The 22,645-nt window shown below is 43.7% G+C and overlaps 3 protein-coding genes across 6 annotated transcripts in view; 2 read left to right on the plus strand and 1 right to left on the minus strand.

Annotated features, from left to right (window-relative positions):
* LOC144004172 (dachshund homolog 2-like) overlaps nt 1-11,403 on the plus strand; it is a 33,170-nt gene extending 21,767 nt beyond the window's left edge. Inside the window, exons 3-12 of the mRNA XM_077501190.1 lie at nt 1,059-1,169; nt 3,068-3,265; nt 3,914-4,077; nt 4,207-4,312; nt 4,773-4,847; nt 6,625-6,728; nt 6,815-6,962; nt 7,073-7,234; nt 7,707-7,766; nt 10,543-11,403. Of these exons, the coding sequence (XP_077357316.1) occupies nt 1,059-1,169; nt 3,068-3,265; nt 3,914-4,077; nt 4,207-4,312; nt 4,773-4,847; nt 6,625-6,728; nt 6,815-6,962; nt 7,073-7,234; nt 7,707-7,766; nt 10,543-10,580 (1,166 nt within the window). The 3' untranslated portion in view covers nt 10,581-11,403. The remainder of the gene's footprint in view (nt 1-1,058; nt 1,170-3,067; nt 3,266-3,913; nt 4,078-4,206; nt 4,313-4,772; nt 4,848-6,624; nt 6,729-6,814; nt 6,963-7,072; nt 7,235-7,706; nt 7,767-10,542) is intronic.
* A 4,129-nt stretch (nt 11,404-15,532) lies between these two features.
* On the minus strand, nt 15,533-17,243 carry cnpy3 (canopy FGF signaling regulator 3). Its single transcript, XM_077501307.1, has 6 exons — nt 16,962-17,243; nt 16,553-16,679; nt 16,373-16,469; nt 16,182-16,304; nt 15,944-16,061; nt 15,533-15,865 (listed from the first exon to the last, which is right to left on the minus strand). Exons 1-6 carry the CDS (start codon nt 17,065-17,067, stop codon nt 15,675-15,677), a joined length of 762 nt encoding a protein of 253 aa, XP_077357433.1. The 5' UTR covers nt 17,068-17,243; the 3' UTR covers nt 15,533-15,674.
* The window catches only part of LOC144004246 (GRB2-associated-binding protein 1-like), a 66,585-nt gene continuing 60,907 nt past the window's right edge, over nt 16,968-22,645 (plus strand). For 2 of the 4 annotated variants that reach the window (XM_077501302.1, XM_077501305.1), the window contains exons 1-4: nt 16,968-17,245; nt 17,335-17,419; nt 17,715-17,810; nt 19,608-19,756. The gene's annotated coding sequence lies outside the window, so the exon portion shown is untranslated. The remainder of the gene's footprint in view (nt 17,246-17,334; nt 17,420-17,714; nt 17,811-19,607; nt 19,757-22,645) is intronic. The other 2 variants (XM_077501304.1, XM_077501303.1) reach the window with 2 other exon arrangements.

The raw sequence follows: 22,645 nt of genomic DNA on the forward strand, positions 1-22,645 counted from the left end.
ATCGCAATTGAAAATTGTAATATATAAAATGAATAAATAAATAAATAAAATTAAAATTGCACGTGAAAAATAATGAAAGTATCAAATTAATTATAGACAAAATATTAACTATTTATTTAATTGCTATAATGGGCTAAATAAGTGAAGTATCCCTTTAAGAAAGAGAAGTGTAACCATATTGTGAGCACGCACATGCAGGTTATGATGATGCAAGTGTCTTTGAAGCAGCCTGTCAATCAATCACGCGCTAATTCCCAAGGTTCCTCGGTCGCCATTAGCGACGGGGGGGGTCGATGCTCGGTAACCGTGGACACAGCGGAACGCCATCGATCCCGGCAAGCGCGTGCGCGTTTGATAGTCATGATGGAGAACAGTATCGCGGCGCTCCCATCCTATCGATTTGTCTTCCGCTCACAACCGAGTCGAGACGGCCAACTGTCGGCGGCAGGCATGAATCGGTCTCCGCGATGTTTGGGACTGTAAGTTGGACCACCGATTCCGCAATGCAAATTTTGGACAACACGGATGTCTGTCCAACCTCGCAAGTCCCCGTCGTGTGTTCTTTATAGCTTGCGGGCAACTGTACTGTTTTGTGTTGTGTGTGTGCGTGTGTGTAATGAGCATTCCTTCAAGGCCCTCAACCGTGGCTGGGGCAAAATCAACACACACGCACACGTGCACGCACACACACCAACATGCATGCATTCCTTCAGACACACACACACGAGGTCATCTCTCTCACTCTGCTGGTTGTTGTGTATAGAAGTCAGTTCCAGGTCAGCGCACTGAGCCGGGGATCTTAGTCCGTACAAAAGAGTGCGTGCACGTGCACCGTGCGTGTGCATGCATGCGTGTGCGCTTTGTCTCGTCGCCGATCCGCCAGCGTGTCCTCGGGGTGTCTGAAACACTTGAACAAAACCACTCTGAGGCGACGTGCGCTACAACGGCAGTCGGCATGTGTGTCACTGGAGCGCACCTCGGTGACGCCGCCTGGAGGTGACAGGAGGGAGCACGTATTGACCCGTGTGCGTGTGCGTGTGTGTGTGTGCATGTGTCAGGCCTGACAGCAGCCGCCATGGCCGAGCTCCAGAAGCTGCACAAGATGAAGATGATGATGAGTCTGCAGAACGGAAACGAGTCGGACAACGACGACCTGCACTCCAATGCGGGTAGGTCGCACACACGCGCACACTGTGGAAACACACACACAGACACGTATTTCGACTTGCTAAGAAATAATGCAAAAGGCCACAGGGCAAACATTCAACAAGCATTCGTGTGTGTGTTTTAACCCTCCAGCAACATATGTAGACAGAGAAGACATAGCAAACCTCAGTCATATCTTTTTTATCCTCTGCAAAGAACAACAAAAATTACTGCAACTCACTGACGAGCTGAGACCATCTCCATGTACAACCATTACAGATGGAACGATAACGTGATATCGCAATATTAGAATTGCCGCAATATCGTCATGTCATAAATCATAATAAAGAATCACGTCTGTTAAACCAGCGAGGTTGTATTCCATTTATGCAGATTTAGCACCCTCTGGTGGTTCGTTAATTAGTGCAATTTAATTTTAAATTATTGTGATTTTTATTTTCCACACTTTTTTTTGCCACGTAACAACTCCCACATAATACTTCCAATTTACATTGTTCAAATTTCAACTAGCTTAAAAAATTCACGCCTAACAGGGTATATATCGTCTGATTCCACATTACGAGCAGTATTTGCACAATTTAACATTTAATATCAACTTTTCCCTATTCATTTTCAATGGGACAGACAGTGATATTTCTCCAAGTATCACTTTCCATGCCCACTTCCATACATATAACTTATCATCATTACCAGGTGTCTGATACTGCTCGGTGGCACAGTTGGTAAAGTGCATTGTCCAGTAACCAGAGGGTTATAATTTCATAATTTATCTCTCAATTTACTTCATAAGCATTCCACGTGGATTCAAATCTTAGCATTGACCTAGTAGCATTCAGCTTTCAGCATTCCCAAGCAATTTCTCCATAAATTGCACTTAGTCTCGTTATCAAAAGGGGATTCATATTGTGATACTCACCGTATTGTGACAATTGGATAACAGCCATCTCCAACATACTGCAGAGGAGGATTTATTCCATGTTTGCTTTCAGTATCAGTGGCTTGTATCGGCAGCCTCTCCGAGTAGTAATACCGTTAAAATAAGGCACCGACACCTACTTGCCCACCCCTAGTCATTTTTATTTAGTATTATAGAGCAGGGATCTCCAAATCTGACTTGTTTTTTCCATGTTTCCTTCCTTCAACACACCTGAATCAAATGATCAGCTCATCAGCAAGCTCTGCAGAAGCCTGATAATTATTTGGCTCAGGTGTGTTGGGGTGGGAGACATCAAAAACAGGCTGCAACAGACATGTCAAGTGTGCGTGCGCTTCCGCTTGACGTGCATTCAACAAAGAGTCCATTATATCTCCATGTAAATTATTGAAAGAAGACAAAACAAAAAAGCAGAATGGAGAAAGGAAAGGCGAGCCGTTCCCTGTGCTGACCTGTGCTGTAAATGGCCGGCTGGACCATTTTGCCCTGTTGGTGTTGTTGTTGTTTTTTTGTTTTTTTTTAATTCTAAAAATCCTACTAGGAGTGGCGCATTTTGAGAGAAAAGAGAGAAAAGGAATCTGCATGTGACCACGACCACAAGGTGTACATACCGAGGGAGAGAAAGAGGGGGAACATCTGCCCATCTGTTTATACTTCTTGTCTTCCTGGTGTAAGCGCAGAGGGGATTTGGTCCAGCTGTCACACACACGCACACACACGTGCACACCCGTACGTGCACGGCGCAGGGAATTCAATGGGCAATAATAGAGAGAGACGGCTGCTAATTCAAACTAATGGAGGGAGATGAAGATGGATGAGGGAGGGAGGAAGAGGCTAGCGGAGGGAGTGAGGTGGCGGGCGAGCGATGGAGGGCAACATGACACAGCGAGAGAGGGACAGAAGAGAGTAAGCGACCAAGTTTTTCAGGAGTTTCCGTGTTTTCACGCCTTCGTCACGTGTGCCCAGGTGGAAGCGAGTGCTCCTGGGACAAGGAACGACTGAGCAGCCCCCCGGCCGGAGCACAAAGTGGAGGACCCGGAGGGGGAGGCGGGGCTAATCCGGCGGGAGGTGGCGGCGGAGGAGGAGGAGGAGGGCGGGGCCCGGCTTTGGGAGCTGTCAATCAACAACAACTCCAACAACAGCAGCAACAGCTGCTCGCCAACAGTGAGCTAGCACACTCACCTTTTGCAGCGTCGTTTGCATGTGTGGGGGGTTACCGTGGCGACACTTCATATCTCACTCACTCGCACACAAGCCTGACCCAAGATAACTTTGAAAGTGGCCATTCATGAAAGCATACGGACAAAAATCCGTGTGCGCGCGTGTGAGAAAAGGCAATATTTGTTAATGTACGCCATTTAATCTGTTGCCATCTCCTGTATTAACACTCCGCCTGGATTAATCAGCAGACACTCAACTAAATGACTCAATTCATCAACATCACACACACCCAAGCAAGCATCGCTTCTTATTGCAAGTCATGTGTTTGACACGCACACGGCGGGAGGTGACAAACACTCACATTGATTGTTGTATCTCTCAAGTCGTCAGGACAACAGCAATCAGCGTTATTGTTTCACGTTGGCCGCACGCGCGCTCCTGGCTGACGTCTTCACGCACACACTGGGTGAGGGGGAGTTGAAGCCAAACAAAACATTTCACCTTTGGTCTTTAACCCCGAGCGCCCATTTAACACAGACCAGGCAGGTTCAACGGCGGGTCACAGCCTCTTAGATTTGTTTCGAATTACATTTAAGCTAGGTTAGCCGTTAGCTTGTCTGATTCTTCTCCGCGTCATCATTTTTGTTCCAGGACTGGACCTGCCCTTCATGATGATGCCCCACCCGTTGCTGCCTATGGGCTTACCGCCCGCCTCCGTCGCCATGGCGATGTCGCAGATGAACCACCTCAGCACTATCGCCAACATGGCCGCCGCCGCTCAGCAGATACACGTGCACCGGGCGCCCGTCATCAAGGTAGGACCCGCTTGGTGGTTTTCGTTATTGTTTACTTTTATTTCAATGCAGGTAGTTTTTAGGGCGAGTTTGTTAGTTTTCACGAGTTTTTGCTTTGTTTTAGTACATTTATTTGTGTGTGTCGCGTAGGAGCGGGTGTGTGACAGTCCGTCTCTGTCGCCCTCCGTTGACGAGACCAACACTCCTCTGCAGTCGCAGCCAAGTAGCTCTGCCTCCAGCTCGCCGGAAAGACTCGGTATGCAGTATTTATGTATTTATTTATTTTAATTATCTTTACACACGAAAACAAAAAGATGACTATTGAACAAATATGGAAATAGAGGTCAAGCGTGCTTGCTTCAAGCTGTTTCTTTGTTTACTACTAAGCTGACATTTGAAACAAAACAGAATTTAACATGTTGTTTAAACACCAAAACGTTCATACACATCATGTAATTTCATCCAGCAAACGTCTTCTATCTTAAAGCTGACATAATTTGAATGCTAACTCAAATTAGCTTAGATGATACAGTAAATATTAGTCATCAAGGGAGAGAGGCATCTTTGTATGAGAGGGAGGAGCTAACTTGAGCATTGGTTGTTAGAGAGAGTTGTTTTATTCCGTTTATTTTTAAGGAAAATGTAACATGCCCTGTCCCCTGTAAATAACGATTTATTTCCACATGCACCGACTTACTATGGTTTTCCCTTTCCAGGCCTGTTGTCGGCTGATGCAGATGTTGCACTGGCCAACGTTGCAACACCCATCAAGAAAATCACAAAGGACAAAGGTTAGACCACACACGCGCGCACACATTTGCATGTCAAGATATTCTGCATATTATGCACCTTTATCCAAACCTTCAACCATTTCCTTTTGACAACTGACAAATCATCCTCACTTTCTTCATCTCCTGTATTTACACACGCGCGTACACGCACACACATGCTCACAAACTGAAGTGTCAGGATGTTCCACCGCTCCTATTGATCACCTGTCTCTGAGCCATCAATCAGACCGATGAGGATGGTTGTGTGAGTGAGAGAAAGAGCGAGATAGAGAGAAATAGTGGGGGAGGGGGGGGGGGGGGGCAGGTTAAGTAAATGGGATAGGGCTAAAAGGGGTCAAGGGGTGCCCCACTAAAAGCATGCAGGGCCTCTCCCGTTATTTTCCATCCTTGGAAAGGCGACACATTCCCTGATTCCCGCCTCTTCCAAACAACCAGAAGATAAGCACATGTGGCGGAGGAGGAAAAGTATGGATGAAGAAGCAGATAGGAGATTAACACATGCGCGCGTGCGAGCGCTGTAGAGTGCATCTTCATCAGCGTTAATTTCACAGCAGAGTTAACTCAGTTGTCAGTGTGTTAGGCATTAAGGGCTGAGCAGACACTGTGACGCACTCGCAATGAGCGCACACACACACACCCGCTTAAATCAAGGGTGTCTTTAATCCCTGCCAATTAGTACCTCACGTGATTGTGTGAATACCAATGACGCGCGCGCCTGTCAAGTGTAATTGATCCCCGTGATGCCGCATCATTGACTTTTACACTTTCGTAAACAACGGTCTTCAACTTCTGTGTGTGCGTGCGTGTTTGGGGGGGAAAAAGTGAACAACGCTAGTGCCTTGAGATACGACTTAGCTTTGACTTACGAGCAAGACTTCAAGCTGTTTATTGCTACTGAACTCAAAATGTGAAAGAAGCCTTGGGTGTTTCAAATAGCCACATCTAGCTAGCTAGCTTAATGCTAACGCTAAGTAGCATCTCTGCTGCGGTGATTTAACCCTTTATGCTAGGCATCTCCAAACTACAGCCTGAGGTTGCGTTGGGCAGTATTAAAAGTGTAGCTGTCGAGAAAGAGGCGGCATGTGGAGTATGGGGATTACCACTGCTGCTACAAATAAACTTTTCACGTATGCAAAGACAGAAATAAATTTACAGCTAAAATAGTAACGGCATTTCTCTTTATAACACTGTGGAGAACTGTAGTAGGGTCATGCAAGGGTTATGCTTACTGTTATGACTAGGGTCATGCAAGGGTTATGTTTGGGTCATGACCGTGAGGTCAGGTGTCTGTTTTGAAATGATGTAACCAGCATCTAGTTTCAACTGGTAAGACGCTATGTGATGTCAGGAATCTTTAATCTCTTTATCTAGTCAACGGCCAATCTGATAATTCCATGTCATGTTACCCACATGTCTAGCCACAGTCAATCAGATCGATTCACTGTCTATATAAGCCTGAGGAGCGTGTTTTTGTCGGATTATTACTTCTGTTACCTCTGATCGTCTGTGCAACTCTTGTTGTTTCTCGTCTAGTCAAGTTTATTCCACGCCTGTCGATGTGAATAAAGAGTTAAAATCTTATTTGTGTCTGCGCTTTGGGATCCAACCTCAGCACAGAACAAGTATAGTGTAGAATCCCTATAGCATCTTCTGTACATTTTTGTTTTAAAGTATATTTAAAGTGTGTTGAAATGTGTTTAAATAATTTTGAAAAGGTGCAACTGTCAAAAAAAAAAAAAAAAAAGTTCACTGTTGTCCATGTTTATTTTGTCCGTAGAAGAAGAAGCTTCGCTGGGACAAGCCCTGCCCGCCGGCTTCCCTGCCCCCTTCCTATTCGCCGACAGCCTGTCGTCCGTGGAAACACTCCTCACCAACATACAGGTGCGACCACGGCGCTCCTTTTCTTTATCTTCTACGTTGCACCATTGAACAAAGCGTGTGCATACGTGTGTGTGTGTGTGTTTCAGGGCCTCCTGAAGGTGGCGGTGGAGAACGCCCGCGTGCAGGACAAGCAGATCCAGGCGGAGAAGCGGGAGCTGAAGATGGAGCTCTACCGGGAACGAGAGATGAGGGAGAGTCTGGAGCGGCAACTCACGTCGGAACTGCAGAGCAGAGGTCTTACATTTTTTGACTATTCATTTTCTTTCTTGTCCGTTTTGGGAGCTGGCCAAAGGCCTTCTGGGAAATGTAGTCAATCCCAAACGGCTTCCTTCCTCTGCCCGCAGCGTCCATCCAGAAACGTCTGAAGAAGGAGAAGAAGGCCAAGAGGAAGCTGCAGGAGGCGCTGGAGTTCGAGTCCAAGCGGAGGGAGCGGGGAGAGGACGCCCTGAAACACTCGTCCTCGTCCTCGCCCGAGCCGCTGCACGCCGCCGACGACAACGGAGCCGGTACTTTGTGACGCGGAAATCTGTCAGACCGGGATGACGTTGCATGAAAACTGATTTAATGAACTTTTCTTAGTCAATTATTTTTAGTCTTCTTTGTTTTCATTCACGGCCTAAAAAAATGTGTCAAAATGCTTGGATTATACTTCTCACGTAATGATTTCTTGTGAAGGCACTCATTCTGTTAAGTGTAAAAAAGTGTAGTGTAAAATCAACACTGAGCAGTGTTGACTGGTCTTAAATTTCAATTATCACATCAGTGTAAAAAGATCAACACATTCGGTGTTGTTTTAACTGTATTTAATGTGAAATTTAGCACTTTTGAAGTGTTGAATTTAACTCTATATGTGTTGAATTAACACTGGAAATTTAACACATTCAGTGTTGTTTTAACTATATTTAGTGTGGATTTGAAATGTTATATTTAATTCTGTCGATGTTCTCGTCATCGTTCTGTCCCGTCTGTCTCACGCAGACGCTGCGTCCGACCAGCAGGATGAACTGAACGGGAACCAGGAAGACAATGGAGTCCAAGGTACACGCACCCACACGCACATACACGTACACAATCAAACAAACAAACCAAACTTGTGCAAGCGTGTGTTCAGTAAATTGGCAATGTTGACAGGAAACAGATTTTAGTCTACTGTCGGCGATTTGATATCATAACAGGATTAAGCCATTTAGGTGTGCGTGCGTGTTAGTATGCCTGTGTTGTCCTCCTTCCACCAGCTGTGCTCAGTCCTGCCTGACATTGAGAAGCTTCGTTTTGAAACGCTGCATGTGTATAAAATCGCTACGCTCCCTGTGTGTGTGTGCGTGTGTGCGTGCGTGTTTGATCCACACTTTGGTGAGACAGCGAACTCTAATTAGCTCTCTCTCCTCTTTAGACCCCTTTAGATCCCCACTCATCTGCCAGCGCACACCAACATGCGCACACGCACTTGCAAACCCACCTGATTTCATTAATGTTGATTGGCCCACTAGGACCCGTTTGCTGCTGCACACGCACGCACACACAATCATGCCTACTTCCATAAAAGCGTTTTGCACCTACAGTGATTTTAATGCGCACACGCGCGCACACGCAAAGCTCCCTCGCCTCTCACCTTCCACACTCTTAATTAACGAGTGGAGAGAAAAGTGCTGAATACAAAGAAAGATGTGGCATTAGAATCCGAAGAGATGCGCGGGGAGGAAGAGGCGCTTTTATGGGAAAGGTTGCGACTAAAAATGCACCGACGAAGAGGAGACGCGAGCGGAGGAAGTCGAGGCAAAGGAGGGCAAAGGGGGGGGAGTTGAAAAATGTGACCTTGTTGCCAGACCCGCTGACATTTACGGCAACCTGCTGATAGACTTTAACAAGGCGGGTCAGCGCCATTTTTCACTTGGGCGACACGCACACGCTAACGCGCACGGAGCCTACTAATGACGATTACGAGGCGTGACAGTAGAGAAACAAAACTGGGCTTGTAAGTCTTGTACGTTATAACAACATGAAGTAATAATTAAACAGTAATGTGGCAACTTCTTTTGGTGTTCTCTCCTTGACCACCAGGAGGCAGTATAGCCATGCAGACACAAAGAATAGACTTCTTCTTCTACTACTACTACTGTTAATGACTCAGTAAGATGATGTAACATTAGCAGGGGTGTCCAAACTTTTTCATTTGAGGGCCACATACAGAAAATCAAAAGGACGCAAGGGCCACATAATGTTATGAAGAGAAATTGTGTTTAGTCCTAAAAATTGTACAATAATTCATTTGTGCTTTTGCATACTTAGAAAACTGCTACAGTATAGAAACCAATTTATTTGTAATATGGCAGTAGGGTTATTATAGTTTTGGAATTTTTCATTTTAGTTAGTTTTGATTAGTTTTCTGGGTGGTTCTGTTCGTTTTTATTAGCTTAGATCTTTAAAAAAAATACTTAGTTTAGTTTAGTTTGTTAGTTTCAGTATTAGTATTAGTTGTTTTTTCTGTTTTTTTTTTACATTTGTGTTACTTGTGCGCAATATTTAAAAAACACCATGGGAGCAACGTTATCTGAAGGTGCTTTTCTATTGGCTGCTGCTAGATGACGTCACTTCTGTGTGACATACTTTCAAACGTCCTTATTACGGTTTATATCCAAATAAATCTACTAAAAATCACATTTAAAATCATCCCCAAAGTCTCATGCATTAAATTAATTACCAAAAACTAAAACGCTATAGTTATAGTTAGTTTTGTAAACATAAAATGTAGTTTCAGTTAGGTTTAGTTTTTTAAAAGGCATTTTCGTTTTTAGTTTATTTCGGTAACAATATTGTTTTTGGAATTTTAGTTAGTACCTTTAATGGCACCTGTTTTTCGATAGCCTCCCTTCTTACTTTGACCATCTTCAAACATTTTTTGTTTTGTTTATTTTATTTGAACCGAGTCACATGCCATTTTTAACATATGTCGCGGGCTACTGAAAAATGGACGGCGGGCCGCAAATGGCCCCCGCGCCGTAGTTTGGACACCACTGATGTAGAGGATAAAGAATGTGTCTACTGTCTACCATTCAGTCCAAACGCACAAGATGTCGGGAGAAAAAAAATCTGGATAAAAATATCCTGAACGTAACAGATAAGAGGACGGAGGGTGAGGGTGGGGTACTGCATGGTTAAAGGAGTATGTGTGTATTCTGGGGTGGGGGGGTGGGGTGTTAAAAATAGCAAAGGGCAGCAGATGAGAGGGAAGAAGAGGAGTCGGAAACCAGAGAATGTTGTCCAAAAAAAAAAAAAAAAAAGTTCTTTCCCGAACGGATGTCCTGTCAGATGGAGGAAGTGGGGAGTGGCGGAGGAGAGAGTGGGGCGGCATTATGGCCGCCGTTATGCAGAAAATGTAAACAGTTTGCAACGTTGGCAGAAAACAATGACACCGCAGGGGGAAACGAAAGGCGTGTGTGTGCGCGTGTTTGAGTGTGAGGCTGCAAAGAGGAGATCTGAGATCGCAGCCATAAAGGGAGCGTAGGCAACATACAGTTAACCCCGGTTTTAGATTTTGTAATGTGTATATATATTAGGGCTGCAACTAAGAATTATTTTTAATTTTAATAATTATTAATCAATCCAGAAGTGTAATATTTCCTGTTAAGATGCTGAAATTCAGATGATGTGGAACATTTTAAGTTTAAAAAGTTCCCTAAATGATGAATCCGTTTTCGTAAATATTGAATATTTTGATTAGTTGTTGATTAACCGTTGCACCTCAAACAAACAAAATAATATTGAACATGATCATATATATTTGACTGATTGTTTTGTTTTGCCTTCAAATCAGAATCTCGGGCTTTCCTGAAGACCACCATCATGTTCTAGAGTGGCGGAGTCCATCACCGCCACATCCTCCCCAGGCGGGATGCAACTTTTTCAAGCGTGCTGCCCACTTCAACCCCGCCATCGCATCATCAAAAAGAACGAAAGAAAAAAAAAATCATTTCTCTTTGTGTCATGCCACTTCCTTTCCGTACCTTTTTGTTCCTTGTGCAAAGCATGCTGGGATGGACGGACGTCGAGGCTGAGCGTGACCGCATTCTATTTACGCACGTTAAAGTGCCGGATTTGGCAGAACTTGAGTCCACCTTATTGGCTGGCCCACTCGGATTGGACGGGAATCAGCTCATCGGTGCTGGAAAGAGACTTAAAAAAAAAAAAATGTCCGTGATGAGGGGGGGCTTCTTTTTCATTTCTTTTTTTTCCCTTCTTCTTTAAAAAGATAGTGTTGGAAAATTGTTTTACCTTAAATGCACCGACTCCTCCATCTTCTTGTTTTGGACTTTTTCTATCACCTTGAAGGACATGTTAAAAAAACAAAAAACAGCAGCCTTTTTTTATGACAAAGAAGTGATTTTTAGAATATTATATCCTCAACCTAACCAGGAAGTAGTAGTTTGCCACGTGAGTTGAGTGAGTAGCACTTTTCATTTTCTTCCGTTTTGCCCAGCAGGCGAGCGAATCAAGTGCTCCTCGGCTCCACTTTGTAACTTTATCACCTGCACTTTTTTTGCCAGTGCGAACTCTTGTCTGTTCTTTGTGAATTTGAAATGTACAGGAATGGTTCATGTGTGTAGATAGAAGTGACACTCGCTTGTTTTCCTTTGCCTTTCCTGTTTGTGACCACAAATATACACGATTGCGACGATGGGGTGACGCGCACTTTCTGCTCTTTTCTTTTCACACTCGGCCTTTTTCCTCAGCCGCTGGTGTCTCCTCCTTCCTCTCGCTGTCCGTCTCCATCCCTTTTACCAAATAGCTGATGTCACTTTTTCCATTTGCCCCTAATGGAAGCCCCGAGAGCTGAGCGATGGACGGCGGAGGACGAGCAGCCCCGCGATGAGGAGGGATGGACGTGAGATGATGGAGGGAATGAGGAGGGATGAAGAGGTGACCGCGTGAAGGATGTGAGTAACCATGCGGGAGAAAATGAAGAGAAGGGGGAGGGGCGACAACAAACAATTGCTTAAAGGTGTCACGGTAACCATGGTGATGCCAAAGGCTGAGTGATTTAGAAAAATCTTATCTAATTTTAATACAATCTTTAATCTTATTTCATAAGCATTCCATACAGATAAGTAGTATTCCGTATAATTTCATGCAGGGATATAGCGGCAATACTGTCATGTACATTGCGTTAGTGAAGTTATGGCGAATATTTATGAAAGAAGAAAGCTATCTAGTTTTATACTCGAGTAAATTGTGTTTTGCCATTCAGAGTGACGTCACATTGTAGTCCGCCGGTGAAGTCGGGGTCCTTTTTTTCTTCCGACTTCACAAGTGGAATTTCCGTGTTCAAGGGGGCGTTCCCGTACACACTTCCTGGTTTGAAATCGGAAAAGTCCGACCATCCTTGAATGCAGCATTACATGGACGAATGGACGCTGCAATTAATTCTATTCTCACAGAATGACTCACGGTTTCCTTGTTGAATGTTGAACAGCGAGGGGCGCTTTGTGCATTTCTACACCCCCCCCCCCACCAACATGAACGGAGATGACGTTTTGAATTTTTCACCCGTGGCCGTGATTGGTTAAAACAAACGTGTAGAATGTCGCATCGTCCAATCAGCTTGAATTATTGTGCAGAATGTCCCGCCTTTTCCCGACAAAACTACTGTGGATATGCTTCGCAATATCCATCTGGCTAATGCCAGGTTAAAACATTGCGATTATGCGACTATTTGTTTCAAGTTCCACTTCCCATGTATTTTATTTTATTTTTTTAACACAAGCAATAAATAAATAAATCCGTATTACAATAAACATCACATCTATTATATGTACATGTTTTGGTAGTCTTATGAAAGACCGTTTGTCTACTTCAGATAGAATGGTTAATTTACTAAATACTTGGACTTGCGGTATTTTAAGCTTTTACGATGACTACAAAATTTTACCCAACAAGTATGTTGTCAACATATGGTAACAACAGTAAACAAACAAAATCTGTAACTTATAACTTCAATTTTTGATGTGTCATGAAAGAATATGTATGAACTTATCTGGACACTAGCTAGCTAGCTATCAAGCTATCGCAGTACTTCTCAATTATTTTTTTGTTACCACCCAACCAGGAAGATGAAAATATTTCACACCACCCCAAACTCTTTGCCGTGATAATTAAATACCGTAGTATCATTTTTCTATGAGATTGCTGTAAGTACACCTCACCTAAAATATTTGGACATTATTTTGCCATTAGAAAATTGTGATGTCGATGTGAATTTGATTGATTGTTCAGCTCTAGTATTGTCCCATCAAGACAAGTGTCTGTTTTTGATATACCGTTCGGTATTTTTTGCTTCATTTGGACAAAGAGAAGAACATTGGAATTTATTTGCAAATTTAAAAACAGATGAAGAGGAAGGGATGATGAAGAGACGGGCACCTTGCTCCATCATTAGTCTTCATTAGTCTTTATGAGGAAAATTAGGATGGGAATTTCCTCCCAAAACGCAGCCCAGGAATATGGGTGTGTACGTACGTGCGTGTCAAACCCAATAAACCTTTTCTCAGCTTTGTCCCACCTCCACACACAAGCTCCCAACACTCATCATTGGCGGTCATCAGTCGTTTATTGTTCCTCATGTCTTTCACCCCCTTCACTTGATGGATGGCGGGCAGTGTCGCAAAACGCAAGTGAAAAATCCCAGAAAAGAATCACAGTGTTGGAAAAATGGCAAAATCTGACAAACTCAGAACAACCTGAAAAGAAAGAGAGTGTAAAAAAAATGACAGCATGATGGCAGCGTGCCGGCAGGATTTGTGTTTTCGTTCCTCTTGTCGTCCACCACCGTTCACTTGATGGATGGCGGGCGGCGACGCAAAACACCAACACGACGTATGTGAACGAACGACGCGCGTTGGGACATCCAAACGTGATTATTTGTTTTCTTGGATGGAGAGACAAAAGATGACTTGAGAGGGAGGTGTGATAACAATGCCCTCCCTTTCGCCTCGCTGTCATTTCACAGCCTAAATGTGCAAAGGTCAGCTGTTATTCATGGCAGGCCCTGAGGAGTGTGTATATTTGTGCGCGTGTGTATGCAAATGTTAGCCAGTGTGAAAGCTTGCATGTCACACCTTTCTGCTCCAAATGCCATGTAGCCACGCGATTAGCACGTTAGCGTATTTCCACTCCCTTGTGCCAAAGAGATTCAACAGTGGTGAACTGGTGACAAAGGCACATGCAGTGTGACAGTGTCGTTGCCGCTGTAGCAAATGACAATTATGTTTATATATGCGTCATTAGTTTTGTCTTTGCAGAGGAAAAACAATATATGCCTGTGAGTTTTGTGACATTGTATTTCCACGTTATTGCTCAATTATTTTTGCTCAAACATTTATTGCAACACAGCAAAACCGATGCTGTTAGCCCGTTAATAACGTTATCAAGTATTTGTTAGCATTAAGTTAGGAGCATTCTTCAGCAAAAATTACTTTGTTTTAAATACACGTGTTATTCTGTTTTGTTTTTAGTTTGACAGTAAACTTCAACAAACATGGATGTATGGACTGGATATCTTCCTGGAATTTTCCTAGACAAATATTCAGTCTTATTGCGGGAAAATGTTGAAGCTATTTTGTTCAATCTTGCTTGAACAAGAATTAACCGCAAAGAACATGACAGATGAGTACAGTAAGAATGTACTTCATGTTAAAACAGCTCAAGGCGAGCGTGAAGAAGGCAGAATCGGGAAGCACAAATGAAATTGACGCAAGGCAAGTCATGTCACAAGCTGCTTGCTATTTAGTTGAACAGCTAGCAATAGCATTGCAATACTTTTAATCACAGCTTTAGAAAAGCAGCACAGTTAAGTTGCTGATATTAAAGCTAAAATTGTTTCAATTATTTTTTTCTTCGTGGAAGTTTAGACGGGTCAAAGTGTCTTTTGGCAGGTGCGGCCTGGACAACCGAATTGGATGGAGGTGACGCGCTCAACGGGCGGTCCCGTTCACAAAAAAGGAGAGGTCACCTGCGGGTTCGCGAGCAAAACAAAATGGATGACGCGGCGTCAAGTGCTGCAGACGTTTGTCGTCGTCGTTTGTATATATTGTCTTCGTTTACTAATGATGGTTTGTATCATTTTAACGTGATAGCGGCGCCCTCGCAAGATGAATTCTCGCGGCTATTGCCATGTTAGTGGTATTAAGAGATGGTTTTAATTGGACAAGTCCCCACTGAAGGCCCAGGTACCAAATTTGGACACCTCACCAGTAGTGTAAAAAAAGGTACGGAATGTTAAACAAATTTATAAGCCTTTAAGCAAAACTCTGGCTCCCTCGAGTGGTTACAAGTGATATTACATTACCATGTCCCAGGATCGTTCTTGTTTAACTCCGGCTCCCTCCAGCGCTAAAATGCTAACATTGCAACCAATTAGCGTAATATTTATACAAAATTATGTTAGCCGCTCTGTTAGTATTAAGCTAGCGGACGTTCGTTAGACGAAATTATGTGAGTTGGTCGAACATTTGTGTTTGTTTTATTTGCTGTCAGTTTTAGAGTGAACTTGGGAGTGATGAACAACTTGAAGCAAGCATGGTTTGTGTATTTTGTGAACTGTGCTAGCAAAAGTGAAAACAGGTGCTACTGTTGTATTCTACCAATTTTGAATGGGCATTTAATACGTTTAAATTAATTTTAAGGATGTGCAACGTAATACTGAAAATAAATTAACAGGGTCTCACGCACGTTCCCCTGTCTGAGGTGGGTATAACACTTTATTGAAAGACATATATGCCACACCTTCAAGCCCCCCCGCCCTCCCCCCGAAAAACAGGAAATGCACACATGCACCTTAAATAGCAGCTTTTTGACACGCACATCACGCATGATATTAAAACTAAAGTACAGTGTAGGAAAATTGTTTCTTCATTGTAGCAAAAGATCTTGCAAGCATTCTACACAAAGTTCTCACAGCTCAGTCTTGGTTCCAGACAGAGACACCTGTGGCTGTACACCCTCTGTCCTCTCTGCCTTCTTCTTCTTCACTTTCTTCTCCTTTTTCTGCTTGTTAACACCGTTGCTTTTCTTCTCCTTCTTGTCTTCTGCAATGGCCGCCTGGTCTCCCTTCTTTTTGGGTGTCCACTCCTCTTTCAAGCAGGCTGGGCAAAGAACGCGCAGTAGTCAGCAACCTTAGTGGGACATAGCTGTCAACTTGTCATTATGTGTATGCGTATCACCTGTGTCCTGTCCTTTCAGCACATGCTTCTCACACAGGTAAGTGGTCAAGTCTTCTTCCTGGCTGCCTTTGTACCAGTCTTCAATCACGTCTTCATACTGCTCCACCAACACGTCACACTGAAACACGCACGTTAAAAATACAATGGGACATTGGCTTATGTGTTTATTTTGTTCCATCACCAAGCTTAGAACTCATTTCAAGAGAGCTTTTATTGATCACCCCATGAACATATTTACCCGCTTCTTGAGGTCAGACACTTCTGCTGACGTCTCGTTCCACAGCTCGTACGGAATGTCCATGACCACGTTGACGCCTTTATTGACCAAGCCGTGAAGGGTGGAGAAGGTCTCGGACATGCCCTAGATGCACAAACTCTTTTCGATGGAGCGAACAAACAGGCATAGCTTTATTGGGAAGCGCAGCTAACCTTGGCGAAACGATTGCTGCCGCTTCTCTCTTTGTGCAGGTTGTACTCCAGAAGCCTCTGACACACGTTCTCCACCACCTCGATGAAGCGCAGATCACTGTGGACAGGGAGGCAGGCAGGCTTTAACAGATGATTTCAAACACAGTAAAGTTGCACAAAGGAGCAATGCCACACGCTTACGACTTGACATATTTAATGGGCGGAGCTCCCTTGCTGTCAATAAAGCGGTAGTTGCGGTCTATGACTTCCTTGGTCTTCCCCGTTTCGTCGAACGCGGACTTCATCTCGATGCTGACAAACTTGCACACTGAAAATATTAAAATAATTACTATATATATTAAAATATAAATAAAACAAATTACTATATTGGAAACATTCAATTTAATATTTTTAATTGTATTAAATTATTTAAAAAAAAAATCAATGTTTGTCTTGCAAACACTTCTTTGCCCAATGCTTGCGTTTCAATGCATAATTCTGGACGTCACTGACGTCATTAATGCATGCGATACGTATTGATTATAATGAACATATTATCTACTATTTCCAGTTAGTTGAAGTGCATTGTGGGTTGTTAGTGGTCAATTACCTTCACAATTGTCCGGAAGATGAACCCACTCGTCGCCGTCGTTCTTCGCCGCCGTTCCAGCTGCAGCGACGGTCACTAAAAGCCAGAAACGAGTCACAAAAGTCATTCCGCCCACCTTTGTGGAACTCTAACTGATCTAGATGCTCGTTTAGTCCTTTTTAACGTTTTATAAACGGACTGTTTTATCCTCCTTTCGATAGCTCATCGTATCTGGGATCACTTCCGCATTCGGCTCATCACCCACCAATCAGATAGGGTGAAGTGGCACCAGCTCGACCAATGAGGTAGGAACATACACAGGAAGAGGTATTTCATTGCGCCAGCTACCGTGGTCCGCACAAGTTGTGACAAATGTATTTATCTTTTCCACAAGAGGGCGCCATCGGCAAAGAAAAAAAAATCAATAATTTCAACGCATGATGAACCTGATCGGGGCTCTGGCTGGAACCAACGTTGAGGTGAGTTCGGAACGTAACCCTATGCTTCCATTTTGTCTGAGAATAACCACTCACACACAAGATTATGTACGTGTAGCAGTGACGGCCGGAGTGTTGAAACACAGAGCTAAAGGCTGACGCTTTATTGACATAAGGGTTTAAAAAAAATAAATAAATAAATAACCAACTTATCACTCTCCGGCAAGCTAACAGGCTAACTCTTCCCTACTGTACGTCACAACACATTCCCACCCGGAAGTGCTATACACTCCTGTACAGTAGGTGGCGGTATGCACTGTCAATCCGACTTTAATAGGAAGAAGAACAAGAAGGAACAACCGCGGGCATTTCGCGCATTTTCCCCCAGAGAAGGTGGAGGAGAAAGTCCGCGTCGCAAGGATAAGTTGTGAAGGTAAATTGGTCTGTCAGGTTAAATTATTTTATGTTAATGTTAATGTCTTAGACTACCTAAATTTGCTGCTACTGTTGGCATTTGCCCATCAGCTAACGTTAGTTCTTGGCTAGACTAAATGGAAAAACCCCGTGTCTTACTGCACTGACGGTTAACTATCCCCTGGGAACCAATAGTATAACCACCGCTAGTTAGCGTTACCTTAGTTAGCCTTAAACGAGGTTCCCACAAGGTAGGGAGGGGATAAGATACATTTTTTATATACCGGTAAGTGAAGTACATTAAGTCTGTTGTTTGTCAAATATAAGTAATTGAGTGTTGTACGTGGCGGGAATTCCGCCAGGCACTTTACTCGGCAGTTAAGTTTCAAACGGACCATTTTGTTGCACCTGTGACTCACAGGCTGTAAGGGCAGACATATGCCTACCCTCAACACACATCGCAGTTTCTCTGTTGTCCATAGCTTGTGCAAGAGAATTACTTTTTGGTGAACAATTTTAGGGTGCACTTGTTGTAAAGCTTTAGTTGGGCATTTCTAAACCAGTCCTGTCTTTCTGTCACGGCAGCGCACACACACGCAGATGAGCGTGTGTCTCATAGCACAAGTTGACACTGAGTTGGTGGAGGGGAGCTCGATGCGCCGTGCGAGAGAGAGAAAAGATGAGAGCTGGTTCCTATTCAGCAGCGCGGCCCACACAAGAGCTTTGTGTGAAAAAAAACAAAACGAAAAAAACCCTTCATGTCTCTCGGCAATACGAGCATCACACACACGTGTTATAGACGCAGCAAAAAGAGCTTTCAACAGTTGCAGAATGTGGGGTTAACGTTACTCGCATATTGTGGTTATGTTGCGCGTTTGCGTTGCGAAGAAAAACAAGAAAAACGTTTGCTTTGGTGAAACTAGTGAATTAGCCAGCCGGTCATTTGCTATCGGACTGCACAGATGAATGGTTCCAAAAGCATTTTGTTGATCATCTGAATCTTGAAAGATTGTTATTATTATTTGCTTTGTACGCAGCAGTGACATAATAACTACAGCTGGCTTTGGGCAGTAGGCGGGGGACACCCAGGACTGGTTGCCAGCCAATCGCAGGGCACACAGAGACGAACAACCATCCACACTCACAAGCACACCTAGGGACAATTGGGAGCGCCCAATTAACCTGCCATGTATGTCTTTGGAATGTGGGAGGAGACCGGAGTGCCCGGAGAAGACCCACGCGGGCACGGGGAGAACATGCAAACTCCACCCAGGAAGGTCCGAGCCTGGACTCGAACCGGAGTCCTCAGAACTGGGAGGCGGACGTGCTAACCAGTCATTCACCGTGCCGCCCCTATAAAAATATACATAATATATATGTATAAAATATGTAGCGTCGCGTTTTGCGCTTGCGTGGGGGTCCTTGGTTCTGTTTAAATGTCACACATATTTTTATGTCACTATTTTGGTGCTGTAACTAGTAGTAGGCTACACACGCACACAGACATTTTGGTTATGAGTGCTCCATGTGACCATGTGAGTTTGTCCTTGTTTTCCCTTCTATTGTAGTAACATAAATCTTCTAGTGAAAGTAGTTTCCTCTTTGTGTGTTGTCACTGAAGGAAATTTGTCTTGTCTTGAGAGGCAGATGAGACAACACACGCACATGCGCAGGCATCAGGGAATTAGTCAGCCATTACTGATATTGACCCACCAGAATGACTGATTCTCAACTTTGTGTGTGCGTTCACCAATCAAAGGAGCTTTTTACAAGTGATCAATACTCGCCAATAAGTGTGTTCATATTTCATTGGCAGGGGGAGAAGAGGATGTGACGCTCGCCGCCGGTCATTGCGACGATCAGCGAGGTGCGATTGATCATCAAATCGGTCCCGACGAGGCGCCCTGCCGGTTGCGCGGCGGCAACGCCCGGTCAAGTCGCCATGGCAACGCAGCGAGGCACCACGTGAGTGAACCAATTAATAAATACACAGAGCACACTTAGCTGAGCACCCCCAAATCCCCTCGGCGGCGTCCGGTTGAGCTGTGATGAGCTCGTGTGCGGGTCGCCGTGGTTACGGCACATATTTTGGGATGCCACAGTGGGTGGATTTGAGTTTTGTGAAGTGTTGCACTTGTGTATATGATATTAAATGTTGATTCCTGCCAATTGCCCCACTAAAAGGTTTATAATTGCCTTTAAGTGCCACAAGATGGCAGCAATGCACTACTTTTATATCAGACTGGGCTATGGCATGTGTAAATGAAGCTCCTCCCCTCACATCATTACTTGGCAATAAGATACCGCATAATGGTACCAAAGCAATACTTTTATTTTAGAGGGAACTTTGGCTTGAGTACAAAAGCAGCGAATAGACGAGTATTTCAGTGAATAACAGAGATTAAGTTAAAAAAACAAAAAACAAAAAAAACTGAAAGTAGATAATTTTGATAGTCGCAAATGTCGAAAGTCAAGATTAGTACAATGCATTTGACTGTAAACTTCACAGTGGCATTAAAACAGTTTGACGTCATGTTTTTTTTTTTGAAGAAGAAGAAGAACTGCTTGCAGCGCTCTTATCTTAAACTTGAATGTTGGTTCGCTTGTATCTCAAGACACCGTTGTGGTTCGCTTAATCCTTAGGCCGCTTCTGGTTTTGAATAACAGACTCAAATAATTTGGATAGAAGCCATTTGCATGTGTGTGCGTGTTGTGATCAAACAAGCAACTTGGTCTGCCCATGCTGGTGGAAACACCTAAATAAGAGTATACCGTTTTTGATTGGTTGCCGGTGGTTTAAGGGAGGAAAAAAAAAAAGTTTCCACCGGCTGCCTGTCCACACTCGCACCCTCCACGCCATCACTTCCTGTCAAAGTCCAACAAGGTCGATTTATTGAGCAGCTCCAAGTGGGACAAAGTCAAGGAAGATCTGAACGAGGAGCCGCAATCTTGGAGGCAACTCAAAAAGAAGCAAAAGACAAACCAGAGTAGTCCTTATTAATATTATTATTGTTATTAGTGTAGTAATTATTACTAGTATAAATGTTATTGGGGTAGAATGTCGTTCCTTGGCCCTGGTGGGTGCAGAAAGAGAGAGGGGAAAAGGGGTGCAGGTTATAACAACAGTGTTGTTGGGGTATGGGGGTCCTTTTGTCCTTTTAGTTTTGTCTCTTCCGGTTTTACGTTCAAACCAGTCCTGCATGATGCTTCCACCCCCGCGGGTTGAACAGGCCGTGTAAGTGGTTAAAGGGAAATGGCCTCGTCCTTGTCATTCCGTGACTTCTTCCGTCCTCCTTAACGTTAACTTTGTCCACTTTGTGCTGCTCACAAAGATGCTCGTCGACTTCCAATGCCATGGCACACTTTCCTAGAGAAGCTATTCCATGTGGAGAATGCAGTTTGTTATTGCAAGGTGAAACATGAGGAAGCCAAAAAAAAAAAAAAAGACAAAGGAGGATGTTTGTCTATCACGCTTATGATTGAACGAGCTTGTTTTAGCGAGAACGTGCACTTGTATGTTAATGGCAAAAATTGGTGGGACATCTCAAATTGAGCTGCTTCGTTGCTGTTGGGGAAAACTTTCAGACGTTCATCTACTACCCCTAGTAAAAGGTATGAAATCACCAGTCTTGGACGAGCACTCACTCAGACGTTTTATTCTGTAGATCAAACTCGGATAAAAAGCATGAAACAGTCGTAAGGTCATTCCAAAGTGCAACATCTTGGCTTTCAGAAACACTAAAAGAAATGAAGAAAAACATTGTGCTGGCCAGTAAATGTTACTTTTATAGAACAAGTGCAGGGAAATAAATATGGAATCACTTCATTCTGGGGAAACAAATATGGAATCACTCCATTTTGAGCAGAAAATAAGGACACACCCAGTCAATTTTATTTCCTTAATTGGGCACCTGCCTCAAATTACATCTGCTCATTAGTCAGCAGTTAAAAAAAGTGCAGTTATCACACCTTAGAGGGCTACTGGACCAAGTGGATTGGCAAGAATCATGGCTCCAACAAGGGAGATGTCTTCTGAAACCAAAGACAGGGTTATCAAACTTCTTGAAGAAGGTAACTCTACACGTATTGTTGCCAAAGATGTGGGCTGTTCATAGTCAGCTGTATCGAAGATCTGGACCAAGTACAAACAGCATGGGAAGGTTGTTAAAAGTCAAGTGTACTGGTAGACCAAGTAAGACATCTAAGTGTCAAGACAAACAACGAAAGGCCTTGTCCTGAAAACAGAAAATGCACAACAAGACAAATGAAGAAGAAATGGGAGGAAGCTGGAGTCAATGTATGTGACAGACCTCTGCAAAATCCCTAAAAGGAAATGGAATTTACACACAGGAAGGCTAAAAGGAAACCATCATTGACGCTTAAACAAAAAAAGAACAAGACTGCAATGGGCTAAGGAGAGGCAGTCATGGACTGTGGATGACTGGATGAAGGTTATCTTCAGTGATGAGTCACGAATCTGCATTGGACAAGGTGATGATGCTGTAACTTTTGTTTGGTGCCGTTCCAGTGGGATTTACAAAGAGGACTGCCTAAAGAAAACATCCAAATTCCCACAGTCCGTGATGATATGGGGCTGCATGTCAGGCAAAAGCACTGGTGAGATGGCTGTGGTTAAATCTTCAATGAATGCACAAGTTTACATTGACATTTTGGACAGCTTTCTTATCCCTTTAATTGAAAATATGTTTGGGGATGATGAAAGCATTTTCCAAGATGCCACAGAGCAAAAACTGTGAAAGCATTCCTTGCAGAAAGACACATCCAGTCAATGTCATGGCCTACGAATAGCCAGATCTCAACCCAGTTGAAAACCTGTGGTGGAAATTGAAAAAA

The sequence above is a fragment of the Festucalex cinctus genome, chromosome 16 (assembly GCF_051991245.1).
Source record: "Festucalex cinctus isolate MCC-2025b chromosome 16, RoL_Fcin_1.0, whole genome shotgun sequence".
Lineage (NCBI taxonomy): Eukaryota > Metazoa > Chordata > Actinopteri > Syngnathiformes > Syngnathidae > Festucalex > Festucalex cinctus.

What these genes read in the sequence shown, in the direction of transcription:
- cnpy3 (XM_077501307.1), bottom strand. Translation starts at nt 17,067, where the DNA reads ATGACTTTTGTGACTCGTTTCTGGCTTTTAGTGACCGTCGCTGCAGCT. An exon ending in GCAGCAATCGTTTCGCCAAG is followed by an intron (nt 16,305 to 16,372) that starts GTTAGCTGCGCT and finishes TTGTGCATCTAG; the next exon opens with GGCATGTCCGAGACCTTCTC. An exon ending in GCTGAAAGGACAGGACACAG is followed by an intron (nt 15,866 to 15,943) that starts GTGATACGCATA and finishes TTCTTTGCCCAG; the next exon opens with CCTGCTTGAAAGAGGAGTGG.